Genomic DNA, 26067 nt, shown 5'->3' with positions numbered 1-26067 from the left:
GGAGCGGCCGCGGTTGCCGGGGGCAGTTGGCTTCGGGCCGCGCCGCTCGCCCTCCCCTTCTGCCTCTCTCCTCTTCCCGCAGCGCGCTCGGGGGCACCCGGGGGAGAGAGAGGAGAGAAGAGAAGACGAGACGCCGACCCTCCGGCGGCATGAACCGGCCTCACCGCGGGGCTGCGGGCAGCCGGGGCCTGGGCACCATGGAGGTGAAGAGTAAGGTGGGTGCTGGCTGCCGCGCCGGAGGGCCGCGGGCGGCGGCGGCGCCGGGGCGGGAAGGACCTGGGCTGGCCTGGCCTGGCCCTGCCCTGCCCTGCCCTGCGGGGGCGTCTGGTCGTAGTGTCGCTGTGGAGAAGGTCGGTGAGGGGATGGGGGGCAGGGAGAGCTGCTGACTCACCTGCTGGAGGTGGCACCGGGGGCGAGGGGCCGGTGTCCGCCGGTGCGCGGCCCCGGTGTCGCTTGAGCGCCCCTCAGGCCGGCCGGGCTCAGGGAGGTGGTGGTGTCCGGACTGCGGCTGGGGGCGGACTCCCTTCCCCACCTGCCTGTCCCTGCTCCAGCCAGCTCCCTCTGGTCTCCTCGGGCTGCTCAGCTGTTACAAGGCTGAGGTAGTGGGACTTAGGTGGTGGTGTCGCTTACTGGGCGCGCTGTCTGCAGGGGGGGAAAATAAGTATTTTTGAAGTGTTTTAAAAAAAACACGCTAGTGGAGTTGGTCCCTTAGTTTCTGCATAGACTAAAAAACATACAGAGAAGTAGATGTTTGTGGAAAGTTTGGGATAACTGGACCAAAAGAGGTGTTTAGAGTCATAATTCACAAACTCCAAAACCTGTTCTTCATCTGAATTAGAAAAAGAGTACATTTGTTTAACTTAGTGACTGTTTATGTACTTTTTTTATTTAACTTAGTGACTATGTGTTTCTCTACTTTTTTTTTTTCGTGGCGTAGAACATATTCTTATAGCTTGCATTACTTGGTAGAAGTAAGCCCTGGCTAACTTATGTTAAAGTAGAGCTTGCCTTCTTTTAGAGGCTATCTGAGGATTTTACGCTGGCAATTGTTTTATGAGTGTGTGTCTGTGTGTTACGGCTTATACCAACAGTTTCTTGTGCTCAAAGCTTTGCACAGTAATGTAAACTCTCTCATGGGTGTATCTGCATCCATTCTTCCTATTGTTAATTTTTCATGTGCTGGTTAGGCAAAGTCTTGCTGACAAAACTTTGACGTTCTGAAAGAAATTAGATTTATTTGTTCTGGTTTATATTTGTAGTATTTTGTTAACGTCATTCTGCAGTTAATTGTAGAAGCATTGGGTGTGCAGCATTAAGTGGAGTGTCAAGCTATTAGTTAAACAAACGTGTGTAACTCAAGTTAAAACCTCTTTTTCATTGTCTAGACAAATTGCAGGTGCACCTACATGGGAATGTGTTTTCTTCCATCCGTAGAAAAATCTCTTGTGGGCTTTTTTAAACTGGTCTACAGTCTGTTGTCTGTATTCTGTACCTTCCTTCCCTGCTAAGCAAGTGTTACAGTAGCAGTATAGGTGACGCAGTCAGGACTTGTGGTGTTGTGTGGGTTTTTTAAGGATAACATGTCATAGTGCTGAAACTTCTAGAAAATGTATGGTTGGTCTATAGCTTGAATGATGATGACTTTTCTTTAAAGTGTTAACTTTTCATGTGGGCAAACCCAGAAAGCACAGGGAATACCTGGTAGCCATGATTTCAAATACTAGTGAAGCACAGCTGTTACTGTGGTTGGTGAAGTCTTTTTAATCTGTGCTCTTGTAAGGTTGAAAACAGTCAGTACAATGTGTTTATAAACAAAGTACTTGTTTCCTCAGCCCAAAACTCTAGGCTTGCTGCTCCCCTGTTGTGTGTCTTCCTTGATTTAAAATATATCTAGGGATCACCTGTGTGATGTGTTCTTTGGTGTTTGTACAGAGAAGTGTAGAAGTTCTAATGAATAGGGACTGGCTCTTAAGTGCATGTTATGAAGCAGGTTTCAAGGCATTCCTAGAACTACTTGTTGCTAATGCATTATTTAACAGCACCTTGATTTAATATAGCATAGGAGTCATCTTCCTTTTATGAAAATAAGCAATTATAAAGAGAAGGAAGAAAGGCTTGTGTGGGAGGTGGAGGGGACCATTACTGTGGAGCGGCCTAGGCTTTGAAGGCTTATCAGAGATGTACAGCTCTTTATTTAGATATTCCAAATCAATAATCATGCCCCAACTGACAAAGCTGTGCCAGTGCAGCCCAACTGTAGTTGCATTTATATGAGCAAAATCCTTTTGTTAGTCTAGTTTATTCAATTTGGGTAACTGGTCTGAACTTGCCCTGGGGAATCCCCATAGTATCTTAATTCCAGTTAACCCTTCATAGAAAATAAAATTTTATACCCCAGACTAGAGTTCCTGGTGATGGTATGAAAGCCCCAAAATAAACTTCTAGTTCTCTAGATATAAAATTCAGGTTTCCCCCCCCCCTCTCTTATGACTTGGAATAATATTTTTTTCAGAATGAAATCTAGTATACTGATAAGACAGATATGGTTACTGTAGTTCATGGTCTATCGTTGCTGGAGACTTACAGTATAGCAGCATTATGCTGTGTTACACTGGACTTAAAGATGTCTCTCATGAGTAAGTCTTACTTAAGTGAGTATCTCTAGTAACTTCCTAGTATGCTGACATAGCTTGTACTGTGTATTCCCAGATGAGTTAACAGTGTAACAGCATGCATTTGTAAAGAGCTCAGGTGGCAAAAAGCCTTCTCTTCTTAAGTTAGTCTCTTCCAATCTTTCATCTCCTCTAAACTTATAAGTTGTAAGTGCAGCCTATTCAATAGAATGGAGTGCATTTGATGAAAACATTTCAGGGGGGTAAAATAAACTATGAAATTGCATAGTTTTACTTCTGTCTTTATCTGCTTTATAATAGTATTGAGCATATGGCAAACCGTGTTAGGAAGTAATAGCCAGATTATTAGTCTCGGTGTTTGCACCAACTATGTATAAAATCATGTGGGGAAAAAATAAAAATCACACGTTTGAAAATCTGGCCCTTTGTATGGTTGCTGCAATAGGATTTAACTTTTACTCCAAATTGAGAGTGGGGTTGTTGGCACTTTAAACTTTTATTACTGAATTATGTTTAAACTATGTAGTCTTTCGAAGCCAAACAATTGAAATTGATGCAGTGCATGGACAATTCCAGTAGCTTCCACACTTCCATACTTCACATAGCTGAAGAAAGATTTGAGAGACACGGGATAGTCTTTCACTGATGTCATGATTAAGCCTGCTGCTTCTGATGTGCTGGGAGTTCCTCCTGCAAGCTTTTCTTTGCTTTTCTTGTAAGCACGTATGAATCATCCCTTCTGCCTTATTGTTAGTTAATGTTACTGCAATTGGAGTATTTCTAGAAGAGGAATGTTCCCAGATAATTCCTTTATTTGAAACTTTTGGAGGAAGGTGGGGTGTTGGAAGGTGTACTGTGTTTTGCTGTGCTGTGTTTGAGTTAGTGTGCTGTTAACGTGCTAACAACGGGGTCCTTGTCTCCTTATTTTCATTCCTTTGTTTGTATGTGAGAACTCTAAAGCTTTTATTCTCCAAAAGGTTGTAATCAAATGTGAGGTAAAGGCTGGTCTGGGGGCTTGGTAATGTGCACCTTCACATCTACTGTGTGTAACGTATACCCAAGTATGTGATACTGAGGCTCAAACTTTCAGTCAGTGAGCATTTTGTTCCATGTGCCCTTCTGTTCTACTTAAAACTAAACTTGCTAAATAAGTCTTTATGTCCACTGTAGGTCAGCAATAGAATTCACAAAAAAAGCTACCAACTGACTTTTTTGTTTGTTTTCTATTTTTTTTAATGGTTAGTTTATTACCCTTTTAATTCACATACAAGCTGGTCTGCTTTTAGTAACCTGGCTGCTGCTATCTCTTAATTCCTTTTACCATTTTTGGTGTGTTGTGCGTGCCTGATATGAAGGTTTTGGACTAATTTTTATCCAATATTCTGTTTGCTTTGGGTCCTGCCCGTGTTGGGCAGAACACTAATTTTACCAGTTATGCTTGCTAAAATTACAATTTGTCTAGTCTACATCAAATGTGTACTCTTTTATTTGCACCCAGTTTAGTCTTATGCCTACCACCACTGAATCATTGCTAGCATTGTTTTTTACTAAGTGTTTGTTATATAGGTGATTTAGGAGACTGAAGCCTGAGTGGACTAGGGAGCTGGTTTTTTTTGTTGAATGATCATACTGACTAAATGCAAATCCTACCCCGAAAGTACAGTGCCAGTGATTAAATGGTTTTTTGCATATCTTCTCAATCTTGTCTGTTTTATACCCTGTATACAACTACATTTTAAAAGACTGTGCAATCAAGATTTGAGTCTTGATCATGCAGGCAAATCTTCTGAATGCTCTTAAGGAGTAGTGGCTGGTTGCCTCCTTACCTAAAGAGAGATATAAAGAGCAGAATTGGCTTGAGATCAGCTCACTAAAGCTTTACTGCACATATAGTTTGTACTGAAAAGCAGCAGCCTTTCTTTGTAGTCTTCAGGCAAAGTGGCTCTTTAATTTCTTGTCCAAACAACTGGGAATCCGAAAACTACTGTCTTGCATATAGATTGTATAACAATCTATACATACTGTTCTAAACTGCACTGAAATTTCTTTGAAAAAGTTCCAGGTAGTCACATACCATAGGAGGTTAATTGTAACCTTGTTTTTGAGCCACCAGCATCAGTGCTGGGTATGAATTTGGCTGTTTCAATAAGCATGTAAGAACCTGCAATTACTTTTGCACTAGTTTGTCACCTTAATGCTAAGCTCCCATATTAGTGAACGCTTTGACTGAAACGGAACAATGAAAACAACTTTTGCATGTTTTATCAAGACCAAAAATAGTTATAACTTGGGGGGTGGGGGGAGGAACAGCTTAAACTGACCTTTTTATGCCACGTCAAAATTATTGATGTAGTTTTTAGTGCACTTTTAATTCCATAACATTTCTGGTTTAACATTCTAATAGAAATCATTCTATTGTTTGAGGATGTTAGATTTCCATATTAATGATGTAAGATACATTTTGTTGTAGTTTGGAGCAGAATTTCGACGATTTTCTCTGGAGAGATCCAAACCTGGAAAGTTTGAGGAGTTCTATGGATTGTTGCAGCATGTGCACAAGATACCAAATGTTGATGTTCTAGTGGGATATACGGATGTTCATGGAGACCTGCTGCCTATCAATAATGATGACAATTATCATAAAGCAGTTTCCACAGCCAATCCTCTACTCAGGATTTTCATTCAGAGAAAAGGTAAGTGCACTTGAAGTCTGTGAATCATCTGTTTATCCAGTTATACTGTGTTGCGATAAACAGTGTGACGTATGGAGGAAAAAAACCTTTCAGTCCTATTTAATCATGTTGAATTCCATAATAATTATGGATCATGAATGGTATTCACAACTCATCTCTCTTGCAAGAGCTTCCTCGAGCAACCTATTTATACTTTGTGCTTTTTTGCTTGTATTTAGTTCAGTTAGATAAAGTCAAGTTAAATCTCTAGCAAATGCTTCTTTCTGGTTTTATGTAAGCAAATGAAAATAAGCTTTAAACCTCTAGGGTTTTCTGCTCTGTATGTTGGATGCCTTTCACTTAAAATTCTGATCTTGATCAGACAAGAAGAGTGGCCATTACAGGATGGAAAGGAATCTTGGAAGTCTAATTGCATGAAGTATTAAATGTCAGTATAAATTAAAGACTAACTTTGTAATATGCTACTCTTATCACACTTTCCTAATAAAACATTCTGAAGTTTTCAAAATGACGAGCTTATTTCAGTTAGCAAACCTCAAATGTGAGTGCTGCTCAGTTTGTTGATTTGCCTTTAAAAATAGCATGTCTTGTAGGCACAAAGTTCTGGTTGTCTTTTTCGAGTGTCTGCTTTTGTTCATGAAGGAAAAAAAATCAGATTTGAAGTTGTATTTGTTCTTGTCCAGGAGAACATAATCAGTACATGGAACTGAAGGGGAGGGGAGAAATCTAGTGATGTGACTTGAAATTGTTTTAATGCAGAGAAGTCAAGAGAAATCCAAGAAGTGCAGAAAGCAGGTTCTGCTTACTTGCATACAAGTGAGTGTGCATGCATTGTGTGTATAGATGTATACGAACACATGCGTGTGCAATTCCTATCATAATAAGGCAGTCAACTGATCTTTGAATAGCAGACTGCTTCTTGCTTAGCTATTTTATAAAGATGTGCGCTGTTTCTGGTTGTTGCTAAGACAGGCTTGTTTTCCTTAGAAAATACTTGGGCATCGGAAGCTTTTATCAACTTTCCCACTCCAAAAAATGAACAAGCTCCACAACAGCCTGACACAAAAACAATATTCAAAAATAGTGTGGCTGCTTGCCAGCTGCTGTGTTGCTGACAAAATGTGGTTTTGTTTGTATTGAGGATAGTATAGTCTAGTAAGGCCTATGTTTTCAGTCCTGAATTGCCAAAGGAATGAACTATTTGCTTTAATAGAACCTAGAGGTAGAAGAGGTCTATGATTCCATTTAGTCTCCTACAGTAGCCATATGATAAGAACGGATAAGCCACTTTGTCAGACTGGGATTATTGCGTTTATATTTTAACACCATATGTTTTTAGGTTGTTACTAGTGTTACATGTTTAATGCTGACTGTTACTAGTGTTACATTTGTAACACCTTATACCTTCATTGTACCTTTGTTTAAAGCATGAGGGATTACTTCTTATTACTCTGGTGTGAGGAATTGATAATAGAATTTATATAATGCATAGAACTAGATATAAGATTAACCCACTTAAGTTTGTCATGCCAAGAATTGATTAGCAGGAAAAGCTATGTAGAAAGTATCAGTTGTCATCACCTTTCCTTTGAGACTAGACTCTTCTGGCTATATAGTTTTAGCGAATAAAGAAGCCAGGCTGGCATCTGAGTCCAGCACTGTACTTTGTTTTGAATTAGTTGTGACCACTTTGATCATTTCTGTTGATTAAATTGAGGCTTTGATTCCATTAGCATCTTTGCCATATAGAACAGAGGTTGGTTTGTTTGGAAAATAAGAAAATAACTTGATTCTGTATTTTATTTGTAATAATTTGCCTGTAACTAAAGCTGAATTGCAGGAGTTAGAGATGTGTCATAATTTGTGCAGCATAATTTTTAGGTGTGATTAATTCATCCGATTGCACAGATCTTTATTGGCTGCACCTCTGAAATTGAAAATCAAATGTCTGAACAAATACCTGCTATTGATGGGGCAGCTTTGATCTGTGCTGTTTTGGAACTGTAATAAGTGACACAAGTTACTTTTCCACCTGCAAGGCTTCTCGTGGCTTTCATACATTCTCTTAAATCATCTGAAAAATTTCTGTGGGTTTTCTAATGGGACTTTGCCTTTTTTGTATTTCCAGCAATAGTAGTTGGGAATTTAAGATCTTTGGCAAAAAGCCACTGTGGGAAAGAGAGAAAGTTTTTGCTGTCTTAAAAGATAGGAAATTTTATTATACTGTCTTACCTATTTAGAAGCTACATGCAATTTGTGGAAAGCTAACATAAGGTATGAGCAGACTACAATAAAATCTAGGGTAAATAGTATTAAGTTCCTAGTATACTGCATCCAAGGAACACCTTAAGGGGTTGAAATGGGAGCAACAAGATGCTTTTGCAACATTATTAGTAAGTGACAATTGTGATAATGTGACTGCAAAATTTGAGAAGTTTTGTTAACGCTAGAGTAAGCACTCTTTTCAGTTCGATTTTGACTCCTAATTTATGAAAGCTAGACAGTTGTCTGTCCTAAGCATTTATGTGTATTGGTTAATGTGGTAAGAAACCTAGAGATCTTGTAATGAAATGAAATCAAATCACATTATTCCCCTTAAACTCTTCTAATTGTATTTAACTAAATTACTTTAAAATATTTTAAACTGCTCCAGTGCTAAATCTAAACTGGAGCTTGATATTGCACAAGTCAAGAATGGCTGTCAGTTTGCAGAAAACAGTTGCTTACTGGAATTTCATTCTGCAGTTTAACAGATTAACAGGTATTGTTGACATCTGGAATTGGAAGGTTAAACTGATGTAGCATGATTAAATCCAGATGTATGGGAGTCACTCTGTCTGTGAGAAAAATCTTACTGAAGATAGTAGTGGGGGGACACATAGTCTGCACAGGCCCTGGAGGGCAGTTTGATGTGGGGGACTTTGCATTGTAAATACAAGAATAATAGAGATGATAACTTAACAAAAGATATATTTCATTACAATGTCCTTAAAACTCACTTGCAGGATATTAAATTACAATATACAACTCCTGCAAGTTCTGCATGTACATGGCCGTACATAGTAAAAAGTGGGTTCTTTCGTTAATTCATTTGTGCCTCTTGGGATAGACTTTTTCACTGAGAAGCTTTATTTTGGTGAAAGGTAAGAGGAGTTGGCTTTTTAAACAGCTTTATATGGAATATCCTAGCTATTCTGAGTTATCTTCCTAAAAACGTAGGTTAGTTTCCTAAAACCATGTTTTGTTATAACTTGTGACTAAATAAGAGGCAAGATTTGTTGGGGCTTATTTAAAAAATGCTAAATTGCATCTGTATTCAAATGTACTAATGATTGGGGGTTTTGAAAATTTAATTCTTGAGGGGTAACTCTACATTGCTTTGCAAATAGATCAGGAAAACATTTTAAATTTGTCTTGAACAATGTTAAATTGAAAGCAGATTTGGCATTTGTGGGCTTTTGTTTTAAGTTTCATGTAATAAGTATATATAGATTGGTGGCACCTTGAGCTTGAAACTGCTGGGGAAAAATCATTCTTGCACTATGTGGATGTTCTCCGTAATGCTATCTGTAGTTAACACCTTGTCCTTTGGCTTTATGCCAAAATATTTGCCGCTGCAGCTTTAAACTGATTAGCTAGGTGCCAGAACAAAGATGCTTTTGTACTCAAGAGTATTGCTCTAGAAAATTTGTTTAGCAGTGGAAGAGAGGTTAAACAGAGTCATGCTGCTTGGCTGAGATTTGGAGAGATGAGTTTTCATCAACCTTTCACTATTTCTTTTTCCCACAAATTATGTAACTTTAGCTGTATATCTTAAGGTTTGTGCTAGTTTTGAATTTTTAGACTACTAAGCCTAGTTACAATGCAAAACAACTACCCTCTGGTGCTTTATAGTTTCTTAAATGTTTTTACATATGGCTTGCAATTTTGGGATGCTTTTTCTTCAACAATGTGTCATGTAACTTAAGAAGTAAGTTTCTAAAAGCAAAAGCACCAGCTCAGTGTTAAGATTTCTGATTGTATATTTGTCTTCTGAAAGAGACTTTTTAAAGTTCATGTCTCTTCCAATGAACGTTTTTCTGATCTTAGTTTTTGTTTAAAAAACACTTTTGAAGCTGTTAGTTCACATACAGATATATTTACGTAATATCTCTTTCAAAGCCAGTCCTTTCGCAACTGATCTTCATGTTTCTCTACTAACTGTGGAAAAATTTGATTTGGACAAAAATTTTAAGCCTTATCAGCTGGTAGTTGTGGGAAGGCAAGTTGGGCGATGATTTTTGTTCGCTCATTTCTTGTCGGGGAAGGAAGTTGTGAATAATTCTACATCTAACTGTTGAGTAAAGAGCACAAACTTACTGTGATCGTTTGCAGGACACAGTAAGTCTATTTCTTGGATGTAATAAATGTGTATATGTTTGTATATATAGTACATGGCAAACTTACCATGTAGGCACAGAAGGTCTGAGTGGCAGGAGAGGGATCCTGGTATGTGGCCTACTGTGGAGGTGAAGAAGCTTTACAGCCCACTGTGGCAAGCTGGGAATGTCGAATATGATATACATTTGATATGAGAGAATGTGTAAAATACCAGATACTCTGATTCTTTGACAAGAATCTTGAATTTGTGCACTTTGAATTTAAGGAGAAAAACTAAAAAACTGAATACCTTTTAATGTTGCAGTGCATGTGGAAGGGCACTTGTAAGAAAATGAATACTGACAATGTTTTGATACGCTGTTTTCCTGTGTACTGTTTCTAAACCAACTCTTGTACTAAAAGCAGTAGAAACCTAGTGCTTCACTGGTACCAATATGTTAGTACCTATATCCTAGAATTTTCATCAGCAACTGGCACTCTAGCACAAATAAATTGTGCATGTGCGATTTTCCTATTTTCTTTAGATGAGCTTACTCTAAAAAAAAGAAAAGGCATAATATGGCTTAAGGTCTGAACAATATGGAACTAATCAGTTGAAATGCTTCCAACTTACTCATTGGCTCTCCGGAGAACTTCCCAAAGAACAGAGCTCTCCTGGAGCAATGCGGTGTTAAATGCCTAGAAATATGTGTCACCACTACAAACCAAAAAAGTGAAACTTCTGAAATGAGGCAAAATTACATGTCTTGTCCATGCAGTGTTACTCTGGTCCTTAGAATATTTTTCTCTAGTCTTGTTGAATTTACCATTGATTGTGCAGCCTTAAAACCAGAGTTCTAAAGTATCAGAGATCTACACTACTTAGACATGCACTGCACAAAAAAGTTTTTACATAGTTTGAGATCGCTAAGATGCATACCAGCTGCTGGTGGGGGAGGGGGAAATCCATGACCTAAAAAAATAACCTTTGAACGCATTAACATTCTTAATTCTAATATTCAAGTCACCATTGTCTATTGTTTGTCTAAACTCTTCACCTATACTATCACTTTCTTGCTGTTATTGTGTTACTTTGTATTTAGCAGTAAAAGATATTTAAAGCAAGACCCTTCTGTCTAGTATCTTATTTCACAATTGCCCTTTCCAAGTTGTTTTGTAAGCGATTGTAGTTCCAAATAAAAGAGAGAAGCTATTGCAACTCATTGAATTGCAAAAATCCTCCCAATGTAACGACCAGATGTCTAACTTGAAACTGGTTGGATGGGTTGTCAGTAGAGATAAGGGCAAAACTTCTCACACTTTTTTCTTTGATCGTAAGTTTTAAGCAAACATTAAAAGAATTGCTCCATGTTGTCTGAAAAATCAGCATGTTAGTTTTCAGCAATGGAGTACAGGATTTTTAATGGCTGATCTTCAGTTAGTTAGATATCCCGAAATGCGTTTTACAGACAAAATGGTAAGTTTGCATTTTTGGAGGTGTTTTACACTTCAGACGTGGTCCACCTGTTATGCTTTGGTTTGGGAGGTTGGATTGTTTTTTTAATCAACCCACTCTTCAACACAACTGACAACACTCTTTAGGCATCTGAAGAACAGATTTTAGGCTATTTCTAAAGCCTTCTTACTTGATGTTGAGATCTAATGTTATTTTAATTTAACCTTAAATTACAATTTTTTTTTCTCCTTAACCTCTTTTGCAGAAGAAAAATAATTCCATGCTTTTCTAAGAGAACCTTTCAGACTCCCAAATAAACTAAAGTATTTCCTGTATTCACAATGATCTAATTTAACATTCTCAAGAATAGCTAGTGTAGATTCTTCTGTTTGCTTCTACTTTCCTACTCTTCCTTGTACAATTCATAAATTATAGAACAACCCAGGTTGGAAGGCCTCAGAAGATCACCTGGTCCAACCTTTTATGGGAAAGGGAACCTAGATGAGATTATCTAGTACCCTGTCCAATTGCATCTTGAAAACCTCTAGTGATGGGGACTCCACTGCATCCCTGTGGAGGTTGTTCTAGTGATTGATTGTTCTTACTGTTAAAAAAAAAAAGACTTTCTTATATTGAGATGAAACCTCTCCCAATGCAACTTGTACCCATTGCCCTGTCTTCTCCATGTGTCTTTGTCCTCTCGGCAGCCACCCTTTAAGTACTGAAACACTGTAGTGAGGTTCCTCCTGAGCCTTCTCTTCAGAGAGAAAAGACCTAACTCCTTCAGTCTTTCCTCATAGGGCAGGTTTGCCAGCCCTTTGATCATCTTCGTGGCCTTCCTTTGGACCCTCTCCAGTCTGTCTACATCTTTCTTGAATTGTGAGGACTAGAACTCGACACAGTATTCCAGGTGCAGCCTGACAAGCACTGAGCAGTGGGTTGATGACATCTCTGTCTCTGCCAGTAATGCCGCTGTGGATGCAGCCCAAGGATCCAGTTTGCCTTTGCTGCAGCAGCGCACTGCTGAATCATGTTCAGCTTGTCCACCAGGACCCCCAGGTCCCTTTCAGCAGGCTGCTCCCCAGCCACACAGATCACAACCTGTGCTGGGCTCTTTGGTTATCTCATCCCAAGTGCAGGACTTAGCACTTGTCTTTGTTAAACTTCATACTGTTCTTGCTGTCCCAGTCCTTGATTTAGCTTAATTTTTACCTGCTGATCCTAAGAAGGCAGGGAAACAGATTTTGCAGAGACTGTCTCAGTGGGTGAAATGGGAGAGAAAAGTCCCTAGGGTGCTGTTAATATGCACTTTCTCACATAAAGTGAGAGCACTGTGGGGTGTCTGCTAAAGTAACACATGTGGAATAATTTGTATTAGTGCTGCCTTTGTTCATTCAGTAACTCTTGCAGAAACACCAGTCTGGGTGAAGACGGCCAAATCTGAGAAACAGTAAAGTAAAAATTAACTATGCAAGGTGGATATAATATTATAGAGAGGCCTCCATGTCCTCCCAAAGTAACTGAGATTGTCACAAAAGCAACTCCAGAGTATAGTGTGGCCATGTAGACTTGTCTGTCTTCAGAAATAATTCCTGTTTGTGTCAATTAAATTGTTGAACAACTTTATCTGTAAACTTTAATACAAAGCTGTTCTGTCTTTAGCAAACAGCTTTGCCTCCCTTAAGGTGTGATTATTTTTTTAAACAAAAAATATTAAGAAATGTAAATGAGGCCATCATCAGGACACATTTTTTAAACCATGTTGATGAACTATTTTGTTACTATTGTGTACGCACAAGTTAAGAGTTTATAATAAATCTGTTTGGTTTTTTTGGTGGGCTAATTTAAATTTGTTTCTTTTCCTGTTGTCCTTTATCTTTTAGAATACCAAGTCCAAGGCTGCCTTAGTAGACCAATCATTCTTAAATTCTTATTTTCAGCAGCCCTAATGTCTGGGGAAGGGAGGGGTTAGTATTACATGTTGGAATGGTGTTAGACTATTGCTTCGGAACTACTTTCTGTGTTCTATTTTGCTTAAAGCATCTGTAAAGTCCAGCTATAACTGGTACATGTCCATATATCTTCATCTTAGCCTGGGAAAAAAAAAATCTTCTGACTTACTAACTCTCACTGTGTACTTTTTTCATCAGCAATTGACAGCTCTCCTGAAATTTCACACTAGGGTAGCATTTCCATAGTTATTTCAATTCACAGATTGAAATGTATAGCAACTCTTTTACTTTCTTGGCTGTACCAATGGCATCTTCATGTGATAATACAAAGAAATCCCAACTTCTCTGAGTCCCAGGGTTAGCGCAAACCAGTTCTGCTTGATTATTTTTTTTATCCACTGCAGGAAAAAAAAAAATCTGTGCAGCATTGCAAAAATACAAGTGTAAATCCAAGGAGACTCAGATCTGAATATGTTTTGGTTCATTGTTTTTGGAGAGTTATAGCATACTAAAAAGAAAAATGGAAGCTTCCTTTGGTAAATAGCCATTTCAGACATCAGAATTGCTTCTGCAGAACACATTTTCTTTTCCATTAGAAGTATTTGTATGACTTGCATATGTTTTCTTTTTTAAAATTCTAAGCCATTTGCATACTTCTGTATCAAATTGTGGCAGTTACAGCATTGCTTGAATGAACGGTTTTGCTTGAAGTGTTTGTGTGCAAGATCTCTCTGTTTCTGCTCCACAGTCATTTTACCTACATTGCATGGGGGGCAGGGAAGACTGCAGAATGGAATAAGCTTTCTGGAGTTTGAATCCAGGTCACTTGGCTAGCTTCCAGGATCTAGGCAGTAATAGGCACACTGGCTGCTTTCCCTTTTTCATTCTTTTTTCCAATGATCTGAAACCTGAGGAGAGAAAACTAACAAGTGGAATTACTCTGAATAAAATTAAAATGTTTCTAGGAACATACTCACTCTTTCCATTCTAACCTTTTTCTCAAGCAGCTAGAATATAGTTCTTTGTGTCTCTACTGCTGCTAACTTGCTTTAATTTTTTTGTATACGGTCTTTCCTTTGGTAGTAGGAAACCAAAAGTATTACAAACTTTGAATCTCATAACTTTAAAGCTCTTGTTTCTTGTGTAGAGAGAAATGTTTCTACTGTAGTAAGCCAGAAACCTTCTAGATTAGATATTTCATTCTGCTAACCTAAAACACGATAGCAATGCGATATGGACCGCATATAAAGTGATCTAATCAGCAATGTGCTATGTCTTACAGAAGATGCAGACTACAGTGCCTTTGGTACGGATACTATGACAAGGAAGAAAAATGTCTTATCAAATGTGTTACGTCCGGATAATCACAAGAAGAAACCACACATTGTCATTAGCATGCCACAAGACTTCAGACCAGTGTCTTCTATTATAGATGTAGATATTCTTCCAGAAACCCATCGTAGGGTACGACTTTACAAATACGGAACTGACAAACCCCTTGGATTCTACATACGAGATGGCTCTAGTGTCAGAGTAACGCCACATGGATTAGAGAAAGTTCCGGGGATTTTCATATCTAGGCTTGTCCCTGGAGGTCTGGCTCAAAGCACAGGCTTACTGGCTGTCAATGATGAAGTACTGGAGGTGAATGGAATAGAGGTTTCAGGAAAAAGCCTTGATCAGGTTACAGACATGATGATTGCAAACAGCCGTAACCTGATCATTACAGTAAGACCAGCAAACCAGAGGAATAACGTTGTGAGGAACAGTCGGACTTCTGGCAGCTCCGGTCAGTCTACTGAATCTAGCCTTCCAAGTAGCACGCCAAATATTTTAGCAAATTTCTTGCAAGGAGAAGAGGAGAGCGATGAAGAGGACATTATTATTGAAGATAGTGGTGAGCCACAGCAGATTCCAAAAGCCGCACCTACCAGCGAAAGCCTAGAATCGTTGACACAAATTGAACTCCTTCATGAGTCAACACAAAATGGATTCCTTCCTTCCAGTGAGATGAACTTGAATCATTCAGCAGGCAGCATTAGCATGGAATATGAAGTACAAGATCCAGATCATAAGTCATTAGAAGAAGATGGAACTATAATAACGCTATGAAATTACATTGGTGTACTTTCTATTAAGTAAGGATGCCATATGTGTTTTAATTTGGCTTAATATGTAATACATTTTATACCTCTCCATCTACCGAGCACTGCAGTTAGATTAAAAGGAGGGAAAAAAGAAAATACAAGAAGTTCAAAATTATGTAAGTTGACTAACTTCAGTCAATTCTGCGTTTCAATGTAAATACTTCACAAAGATGGAAAATAATTGATAAATGACTGAAATTGGGTGAGGAGAATTTAAATTGAAAATGAAGGATAGCTAAGAGATGGCTGTGAGCTTTCTTTTAAAGGTACTTGATTTTTTTTAATGCAGAATACTACTGGTTCTACAGAAGTAAACTTCCATTATTGTATGAGGTTGACTATCTAATGTACTGTGGTTTCATGTTCATCTGAAGTGCTGCTTACGTATGATGGAGCTGCTTTAGCCACTTCATTCCTGTTCTGGACTGCTGTTTAGTTGGTAGAGCTGTTTGTGTGGCTCTGTGTATGAGAATACTGAAAAATAAGTGGGAAGTGGGATGGGAAGAGTTGTTCTTGGTTGGTCTAGTTCCCTGACTGACACACTGAGCAACAGGGATATTGATAGTGGTCAGGAACTTGACAACAATCAGGATTTGAAGGTGGGGGCTTCTGAAGTTGACTGTTCCTTTGAAGTGAATGTGCAACCACGGGCTCATTAGTCATGCACCTTTACTTTTTTTAATGGCCAGGTAAGCTTACTTTTAATGACTACGATTTTGAAATTCAAATGTGAAAGTCTTAACACTTACGTATCAAAGACCTGTTCTCATTTTAGTCTGCAGTATTTAAGGATATCACTGGATTTAGTTGCTAATCCCAGTAAATTTCGAAGAAATAAAATGTAAACTTAATGCTATGGAAATAACAATCTATGTTAAAATTGCAGTCCTAGTAGAAGCTGTGAAGATTTCTACTAGGAAAAGTTTGTTGTAGTGAGTCTGAATTATGTAAAAAGTGACTTTCTTCAAACCTAAACAAGTTAGAACAGCTTAAATTAAATCCCTGGATTAAAAAAAAGTTTTAAATTAGAATGAGGCTTTAATAGAACTTGCTTGAGCCATGTGATATTAAATTGTTCATTATAATGAACTAAACTGTAAATGCTGATCTTTCTGTGTGCCACTGGCCGGGTGTGTTGAATATTACAGAGTTGCTATATGTAAAACAAAATACTGGTGACAAGTCCTGATACTGCAAGTGTGTAAGTATGTGTGTAATCAGACTTACTAGGAGTATTGCAGGGAGAGGCTGCTAGCATTCTTTTTGTCCTTTCCTCTTTTAGTATCTCGTGCTTTACTACTTTGGCACTCGGTTCCCAACCCGACCCTTCTCTGGGAACGTAAGTTGTGGCAGGAAAATGAGATGGGTACTAATAGGGCTGGGGAGAAGGATGGATGGAGCTTCTCACCAGGGATCCAGCAGTCTACGTCAACCTCTAAGAAAGAAGTAGGGTGCTACCAGTTCTGTACTGTGGTATTGTGATTACCGGAGCCAGTAGTCTAGGTTCTTGGAAGCATGTTCTACCTTGTGGGGAGATACGAGCAGGAAAGGAGACTAACCCCTTTCTTTTTTTCCCTCAGTCTATCTTGGGGAAACATCTACCTCTGGTAATTTTACTAACAAGAGACTAACTAAGTTTAATGTTAAGACATCTGTAAAAGTCTTTATAGGATATCAGAGGCTAAAACTATCTTTAAGATTTTTGTAATGATGTAAACAAAATTGCTTCAGTTATTACTGCTGTTTAATTTTACTAAATGCAAATTTTAAATTCATCTCTCATGAGCAGTAGTATATTTGAGCCTTCAATACCATTGGAGTTCAAGTCTCATAGATGTCAAGAAAGGTTGTATTCATGCCCTTTTTGATTTATGGAGAGTTGGTGTAACAGACAATGGCACTCTGCAAATACAGGTTAGAGTTCTGCTTTGCTGGATTTATTTATGGTTTCTTCAGTGTGCATATGGAGAGGCCCTGGAATCTTTTCCAACATGAGCAGGAATTTTGAAGTGTTTTACTTATTTTGCTAGTAATTATTAAAAATGAAGTAACTGCATCCACTTAGTGTGAGATGAGAAAAAGAAATGTAGATTTTTAAATAGACATGTTTTCTGTCAGTGCTGCTCTGCACTTCCTTTATTTAAGGAAGGTTGTTTACTTTAAAATGTCGTCGTCTTTTTTTCCTTTTATCAAAAGACTTTCCTTCCTGTATGAAATCATCAGTGGAGGGTGACTGTATTATGCTAGTTTGCACTTCTGTGCCTTTTGTTTACTTGAATGTATTGTGAACAATCAAAGGAATAAAGGCACTTGGATGAGAAGAGAAATGATGTCCACAGATACAGAAAATGAACTGGTAGTGCACTTAATACAGGTGCAATGTTTTCATTCAGTGGAAATACATTATGGGTCTAATGTGGTACATTAGTATTTTGCAGCTTGGATAATAGCTTTGAGCTATTAACTTACACAGGAGGGTTGAGTCTGAGGATGCTCGTGTTGCAAGGTAACTTACTGCTTAGGTACAAACACCCAAGGTTAGTGTGCTGCCAAACTCTGTGTTACCCAATCTGTACTTATAACAGATGCATGAATATTTTGAATATATATGCCAGTATTAAGGACTTGTAGAAACTTAACTAGGGTCCTACTCTAAATTGCATGAGAATTCATCTCTTAGGACCCTTCCTGCAAACTGATTAATCTAAATGTGAGATAATATTCTTTTTGACGCATGTCATGTTCTGTTTTACAGAAATTTGGTATCATGCAGTAAAACTAAACATTTGGGACTTGATGAAAATATTATAGAATAAACCTGAAAATGGGTTTTTAAAAGTGTGTATTTACAGTTACAATGACAGACTGCACAGCATGTAATTGCTTAATGCTGCAGTTACCATAAACTTTCTAAAGTTCTTCCATATCTTACTAATGCATACACTGTTAATTACGAAATATTTTTAAATTGTTACTTCAGGATGATCAACAGTTGATTATGAGTAGCTAAACTTAATTTTATATATAAATGGTACTGGGGTTCAGTATAAGGTTTTTTAAAATATGCTGATATTGTTAGCCTTTCATTCACTACCTCCTAAATTTTTAACATCTTTACAATTTTCTCCTTGGAAGAAAATACTTAAAGGCTTGACTGTTTTATATAGATTTTATCTTTGGCTAAAAAAAAAGAAAAAATCCAAAAGTGATGGTGAGGATGCTACGCATGATTGACAATATTACGCTGCTATTAATGTAATCTTTGTGTATTAAGTATCCTGTATATGTAAATTGTATTTTCAATCCAGATTTTATAAATTAATTTATAAATATCCAAATTATTTCAAAATGGAATGGAAAACTAAAATTCCTTTGACTAGTGTTATATGTTGTGTACATGCACAGTGGGGGGGAAAGTCATTCCTTACTTGCGACTGGGAGATTTAAGTGCACCTTAATAGGAAAAAGAACAAATTCTTAATAGAATTAAGATGCATTTACTTTGAAGTTCTGCTATGGTACTGGATAAGTCAAGCCTAACTGTGAATCATGTTTTTTTCCACAGCTGAATTAAATTTAGGACAATGTTCTCACAAGCTGTCTTTAACATGTGTATTTTTGTGAATATTAAGTATTTTCTAATTAAATTTTACTTGCAATGTGATTTTTACATGAATGAACTTGTTTAAAATGTCAAATATCAGTATTTTTCTTACAACTTTAATGTATAATGTACATTGGTATCTCACTGAATGAAGATTGATTTTTCAAAATCAAGCTAGATGTAGTTGTATATTAGTCTTATATTTTTACAGACTGGAATAATAAATGGATATAGAAATAAAATGTTTCTTTCTCACTTTGTCAGATAAGTAAAAATGAGGAAGAATGTCTTGCTGTCAAGTGTGAAAGTAGATGGGCTTCATTTTTTTCCTCTTGGGCAGCTAAGTGGGCTCTTTTCATAGCAGTCTTAAACGTTTGCTTCCTCTGCTCCCTTCTAGTGCAAATCTCTACATATGGAAAGTATGCAAGAGTTCAAAACATCTGTCCTTCGGTCCTGTTGACTAACCTGCGATGTGCTTATTCCTACAGTAGCTGCAAATAATGAATCTTACATTGTATCACTTGCCCGAGGACTGCTCGTAGTAAAGTTTAGGTCACGAGGCCTGGGAGATGGTTCTTCATCCTCTGTCACCTTTGTCAAGTGCTGCTGCTGATGTGGAGGTTCTCACTGTTACTGTAAGTATTTGGTATAACTGTCCATATTGAAGTTTTAACTTGAACCCATTCCACTTGCAAATGTGTTTTCCCACATCTAATGCCTTGGCAGCCCTTGTAAACATTTACCTAGTGACAAAAGACTTGAGTTTTGTTTAGCCCTTTTGCGTAGGGCTTTTGTGACTGCTGGTCTCGGCACCAATCATACGACTTCTATTCTGTACCTTCCTTCATATATGTGTGACTAGTTTCATTTGTATGGGTCAGTACTTTTCATACTTGCCTATGTAGCTATGGGAAGGTGACAGGCTGAGAACAGCACTACAGTATCTTAATATTGGTAGGCAGCTGAAAGAACCCAGTCTACTTCATCTGTGCACTTGAGTCTGAATGTTTTGTAGCTGGAAGAAATTTCTTTACTTTGCACAGAAACTGACGGCTCACCCCTTTCCTAAAGGAATGCTGAAATTGGTGTGGTATTCTTGAAATAGTGTGAGCTTCAAAAATTCATCCTGCCTGTATTAAAATTCAGGTGTAGTATTTTTCTAACTTCAGAACTTCTATCCAAATGCATAAAGCTATGAAACTGGGAGAGATTTCCAAGTTACTGACTCTTCTTTAACATGTGAATTGTTGTGGGAGCAAGTAACTTTCTAGCATTGCTGCTGAAATTTTTCAAGTATTGGGTATTTTGAATAAATCAGATACGAAAAAATGAGAGGAGCAAAATGTGAAGGATTGCAGACAGACTGCAAGATTAGACAATAGAATGGCAAAGAATTCAGTGTAGTTTAAGTGTGCATGTGTGGGGTAAAATCTGTCTCAATTTTGCATAAGTAATGATGAATGCCAAGCAAACTTGCCTCTCAGGAGCCCATCCTGGGCTCTGGTAGTTTAGTGAAAACATTGGCCCCATACTTGCTAGCATAAAAAACCCAACCGTGTTAGGAAAGGAATAAAAGACAAAACTGATAATGTTTACTGTATAAAATCATGGTTCAGCAATGCTTTTAATGTAGTGTGCAGTTCTAATTGCTTCTTTTCGAAAAGGATACCAGACTGGAAAAAAGTAATGTCATCTGCATTATAGGATGTTTTTAGTATAACAAAACTGAGTAGTAGAGGACTGATCAGCCTGAAAAAGACTGTAAAAAGCAATAAAGCTGTGTGTAAACAGTTTTGTATGAGGAAATTAAATATCACGATGGATTGAAAAAGTGCAATTGAATATAATTTCCACTTATCAGCTTTGAGTTATTTGATTCATAGTGAATTTTATCTCCCTAAGAAGTAATTTTTAAGGTGGTCAAAAATATATTGAATCTAGAGGACTCTATTTCACGTAAGGTATCCTTCCACAGAAGTAGTCTGGTGATGACCCAACTCTCTGCAAATGCATCTCCTCCTTGGCCTGGGACTGGCACTGAGTGTGGGGGGTACTTTCACTGAGGCTGGGAGTGCTCTTTACAGCAAGAGTATGGACTTTTTAGCTGGACCATTAGTATCCATTAATGTTTCTGTGCCTTCCAGCAAGCTTCCATGTCTGAGAGAATTTTTCCTAAGTAAAATCCACTAAGAATCAAGGGGGTGGGTTATTGCAGGAGCAAAGACTAAGGAATGTGTCCTCAGGAATGCGTGTATCTATGAGGATAAAGTAAGCTTGATAGGGTGCTTTAGGTTGGACAAGAACTGAAAGAGTAGGCTAATGCTAATACTGACCTGGACTGAATCTGCAGTGGAGGCACAGTACAGAAGCTAATCTGAGACACTTTAAGGGAATGAGACTAAAATGCATACTCATGCAAATCAACAACAATTTCTACAAATTGCTGTAATCCCTACTGGTAGTTTTCCTAAACTAAGAAACTAATTGTAAAGGAGGACTGTAACTTTCCCTACTGCTGCCTCCTTGAGGAAGGAATGCAACTGTTAAATACCATGCAATAACATGTCTGTCCTTTAAATGCCAACAGTACTTAACTTTTCTCAAGGTGATGAGCTCTTAACAAGATGTTAGGACTTCAGTTATGTTATGAAATTGAAAACTCATGTATGGTTGCAGATACAAAGACTTCCTGGGATTTTCATAAGTAATCAATTGAAAATCCTCCTCTCCTTGGTATAACAACAGGAGAAAGATTGACTAGTGCTAAATAGCCCTTTGAAGTTTTCTTGTTACCTTAAAACTAGCTGTGGCATTCTAGTTTCAGACTTGCCTGAATTATTTCTGATGAACATGTGTTCCTTGCAATACAAATATCAATATTCAGATACTATTATGTAGTACTTGCATGTGGTAATGCTAGAGAGGAATAATCAGCTTCAAGGTAGCTTCATAAATGGCTTCCAATACTAGCGTGAGGAAAAATGCATTGGATGGTAACAGTATTGTTCTTGGATGCTGTAGAAGTATGCAAGAAATGGTACAGCTGGTTCTTGGAGAGGTGAGATTGTAGCCAAGATTTAAGAATTCAGACTCCTTGTGCAGCTATGATAGATCATTTGTGTACTTTCCCTCTCAAATAGGAGATAAATTTGTTTCTGAGGACATAATGTAGTATGCTTGATTTTAAAAGTGCTTTAGAAATATGAAGCACAAAGCGATGTGAAGAAGTGCTGTGCTATTTAACCAGCATTTCTTATTACAGCAATTCAGAAGTGTTGCTAATAAGATGTAATTTCCTGTCCTTCCAATTAACATTCCTTTCTACTTGAACTACATTTTATTACCTGATAGTATAAGGGAATACCTTGCATTTCATCAATGTGAAAGACTTGTATTAGGCTCTGTGATGTTACGTTTAAGAAAGTATATAAGAGCATATCTATTGCCCTCACATTTGCTTTCCACAGGAGAACGTGGTTCTTTTTCTCTGGTGCAATGACTTCTTCAGAATACTTTCTTTTGAGCACCTGGTAATACCTAGTTACTGATATGGTGCTTTTTTGTAGTCACAGATGCGTTGGCAATGCTCAGAAACAAGAAACAGTTTGAGGGACAGATGAGAACAGCAGATGATGTGAAAGGAGCTAGAGAAGGTAGGGATATCATCCAGTGCAGGGGTTCATGCTTGTATAAAAAAACCATGTTATTGGTGTGGTTACAACAAACAAAGCTGATGTGTATCATAATCTGGCATGTCTAAATCAGTTCTGAAGATAAGTGGCCTAGTTATCCACAGCTGCAAGACAAAATGGAGATAAGAGTAAAAAGTAGGGAGCAAATAGGAGATACGCTAACGGAGGTGGTAAGGGTCCCAGCATATTGCAGAAAGGAATACTTAATTTTGCAATAGCCAAAAGCTTGTCTATTATATTAAGCTGTATAAGCCAGTCAAATGAAAGATACTATGTCTACCTGCAAGCCTGGCCTTTCTCTTTAGACCCTCACAGCTGTAACAACAACCTCTAGGCACAAAAAGGGTATTCCTGTTGTGTGACACTAATTCCTACAAGGCCTTTTCTTTTTTTTTTTTCTTCTGCTGCTTTGCTATTGTTCTGGATATTGTGGACCCAGTAAAAAAAAAAAGTGAGGTTCTCTTTCTGTTGGAGGATGCAAAGGATTTGGAATTCTTAAAACGCTGAGGAGAAAGTATTGAATAATAAACATAGATTTCTCTGACTTCCTGAATGCTACATAAGGTTACATGGACTTGTACTTCAGAAATTTTAAATCCTAATAGCTTAAATCCCCTAATAACCTTGTTACTAAGTCTACCTTCATACTCTTTCTATTCTGTGCTGTAAAATGAGAAAAGTAGGTATATTTTGCAAACTTATGAATAAATGAGCTAAAACTTAATGCAAAAAAGTACTTGCAAAAGACAATTTGGGTGTTTAACGAAACATTGAAATGCTATTAACTGTCTTTCAAGAATACTTCAGGTGGTTAGTAACTGGATCTGTGTAAGGCAGAAAAATTGTTTGATTTTCTTTGAGTCATCCTGCAAAGTTAATATCTTGAAAAAATGAAGTAATTCAACATGTGGCTTTCCTTGTATTTTGACTGTGCTTTATACTGATAAACTGTTAGGATAGTGAAGATAGATGGGTTATCCTACCCTTACAGCTGAGACGCAGAGGTCACAAAGCCATTTGGTCACAGAAACAGAAATACAATGCATGATCTGTTCTCCTTAGCACTGTTTTCTCTTGAGAGGTTTCCTCTACAGTAAATAATTCATGCCAGTGCTAAAGCTCATGTGGATGGCATAGTCTATATGAAATAGGAGGAATCTTAAGTTGGTGTTACAGTTTTAAAGCACCTAAAGTACTCCCCCTGGCTCCTTGTGTTTCTTCTAAACATACCTCTTCATGCTCTTCCTCCTATGATAGATAACTTAGTTTTGTAACAGTTAATCTGTGATATACAAGAAGTTAGGAATATTTCATTCTGAGCTATTAAAGCTTCCCAAATACACTTTCCAAATCTCACTGAAGTTTTCTGGTGCATCTTTCCCTGATAGAAACACTTCTTTCAAAGATACAGAATACAAACCCTTTGGGTCTACAGCAGAAATGGTACCTGAGTGGCCGAGTAGAAAACAGGTCTATGTTGTGAACTCTGCAAATACATAGCAAGAAGGCTGCCCAGACCTGGAGAGCCTCAATTGAAATGAGAAATAAAGTGCCCAGAGGTGCAGTGTGTTTCTCCTCTATGCAGTGCTGGTCAGTGGAAGGTCAGGTTTTGCAAATACCTTACAATTTTTCAGATAAGAGGTTTTTAGTTGCCACAAGTGTAGCATAAAAGGGTCTCTCTGGTGCTATTGTCAGGATGACATAGACTAGATTCAGATCACTGTCTGTCCCTACTCTTGAGAAAAGATTTGGGGAAACCCTGCAACCTATTTGCTCTTGGTTCTGTTGCTTCAAATATCTCTTCAAGCCTGGCTGCTTTGCCGAATTTACAGTCTGTAGTTTGCTGAGAAGATCGCTTTAAATTCAGTTTGGTGTTCTTAAGAAATTTCTCCCATTATTCAACAATAATTTGGTCTTATCCAAAGCCAAGAAAAGCTGTGGATGACAGTGCATGCCTGTTTTGGCCTTCTGCTCTGCGAGCTCTCAAAAGTAGTTTTATATAGTATAAAATTCTAAAATTAGATAATGTCTCAAACTGATTAGTGGGAAATACTAGTGCTTTATGTTCCTGCTACTACAGAGTCCACTTGACCCTAGTATGAGTCTTCAGTACAAGATGCATGGGCCAAACTTCTGTTGAGGGCAGGCTGCTTCTGACCTCTTCCAACCGAGAATAACACTCTTACTGAGAAGAAACACACTGTTACTGAGAAATCCTCCCCCTGTTCTATCTACCAATCCTTGACTGATCATCAGTTATCAAGTAGGTCCTGTTTCCTGCTTAGAGGAGGAAGAACAACGAACAAACTGAGAACAGATGGCTATTTTTGTCTCAACTCTAACTGCTGTCTTGATCATCTGTCCCTCTTGAAAAATGTTGCTTTGGTTTGAGTGTGTTTTAAAGGAGCCTAATGCAAGGAAGAGCATCTTCTGTAGTGAAGAAGCATCCAGAAGGCCTAAGAAGAATCTCTTTAACTACAGCTTTCCACAGGGAGTCTCCCATGGCTCCATCCTCAGGGAGAAGGACAGGATGTGTCACACTTACAGTGTCAGGAGTTCTGCTCTGCCAAAGATAAAATTGAATGTCTCTAACCTCAAGTCATTTAAATACTCACCTTGCAAATGGCATAGAGAAATTCAGAGCACCTTAAAGCCGCATTTTCAGCTGCAGCCTTTAATTTCCCAGTGACTAAAAAATAGACATTGAGTCTAACACTGTCGAATCATTGAATGTCTTAGCCTCTGGCTTGTCAAAGCAAAATGCTATTAGGAAAACTTGATTTTAAGAGCGGCAAATGAAATGCTCAGGGAGGGGAAGCCGGGTGCCTGTGGTGTGGCTTCACTTGGTGCTGGTTTCGTTGAACCGCTTTTCCACGGGTGAGGCGTCATGACTTTAAACAAAAACTTTCAGTGAACCTCTGGCCCTCGTCTCTCCGAAAAGAGCCTTCTGCCTCTCGCTCCCAGCTGCGGGGAAAGAGGCGTTAATGCGGAACGCGAGGACGCGGGTGACCGCCCGCAGCAGCCTCCCCCGGGCCCGCCGCCTCGCGCGGCAGCCGTTGCCGCCCCGCGTCGCTAGGTGGCGCGCGCGACCCGCGGCGGCGGGCGGAGAGCGCTGAGGCGGCGCGGCCCCGGGAAGCCCCCGGCGGCGCCGGCTGGGCAGGCGCCGGGCCTGGGCGAGGGGAGGAGCGGCAGCCGGGGGCGGGGCGGCGCGGCGGCTGCCATGAGCTCAGCCGGGGACCAGCGGAGGTGATGCTGCGGCCGGAGGAGCCGCCGGAGCCCCGGGCGGGGGCGGCGGCTGCTGAGGAGAGCGGAGCTCGGCGGCTCGCCCGCTGCCTGACCCCGCCGCCCGGGGAGGAGGTAGGGGAGGAGGAGGGGGGCGCCGAGCAAGGGGCTGCCCCAGCCCGGGGGCGGTCCGTCAGCTGGGGAGCGAGGGGCGGGCTCGGCGGCGCCTCTCGAGGGGCGCCGGCTGTAACGGCCCGAGGGGACGGTTGAGGGGGAAGGATGCAGGTGCGGCCGGCGGGCTACGCTCGG

The 26067-nt window shown here is 39.0% G+C and overlaps 2 protein-coding genes across 10 annotated transcripts in view; both read left to right on the top strand.

The window, feature by feature from the left end:
- Window positions 1–8: 8 nt before the first annotated feature.
- PARD6B (par-6 family cell polarity regulator beta) lies at window positions 9–19086 on the top strand. The gene is made up of 3 exons (XM_076351992.1): window positions 9–215; window positions 5104–5326; window positions 14376–19086. The coding sequence occupies exons 1-3, from the start codon at window positions 150–152 to the stop codon at window positions 15203–15205; spliced, it is 1119 nt and encodes a 372-aa protein (XP_076208107.1). The 5' UTR covers window positions 9–149; the 3' UTR covers window positions 15206–19086.
- Window positions 19087–25777: 6691 nt separating this feature from the next.
- The window catches only part of BCAS4 (breast carcinoma amplified sequence 4), a 46529-nt gene continuing 46239 nt past the window's right edge, over window positions 25778–26067 (top strand). For all 9 annotated transcript variants that reach the window (XR_012996477.1, XR_012996475.1, XR_012996476.1 and 6 more), the window contains exon 1: window positions 25778–25893. Coding sequence is in view for 3 of the 9 variants with exons in the window: in XM_076351851.1 (XP_076207966.1) it covers window positions 25786–25893 (108 nt within the window). In the remaining 6 variants the exon portion in view is untranslated. The remainder of the gene's footprint in view (window positions 25894–26067) is intronic.

Source organism: Aptenodytes patagonicus, chromosome 14, assembly GCF_965638725.1.
Source record: "Aptenodytes patagonicus chromosome 14, bAptPat1.pri.cur, whole genome shotgun sequence".
In the NCBI taxonomy this organism is placed as follows: Eukaryota; Metazoa; Chordata; class Aves; order Sphenisciformes; family Spheniscidae; genus Aptenodytes; species Aptenodytes patagonicus.
The sequence above is the reverse complement of the archived record's forward strand: the minus strand, read 5'-3'. Positions and strand labels throughout refer to the sequence as shown.

Bases quoted from the DNA above. Each gene is read 5' to 3' on its own strand.
- PARD6B (XM_076351992.1), top strand. From the start codon at position 150: ATGAACCGGCCTCACCGCGGGGCTGCGGGCAGCCGGGGCCTGGGCACC. The intron at 216-5,103 runs GTGGGTGCTGGC...ATTTTGTTGTAG, and splicing joins CCATGGAGGTGAAGAGTAAG to TTTGGAGCAGAATTTCGACG. The intron at 5,327-14,375 runs GTAAGTGCACTT...TATGTCTTACAG, and splicing joins GATTTTCATTCAGAGAAAAG to AAGATGCAGACTACAGTGCC.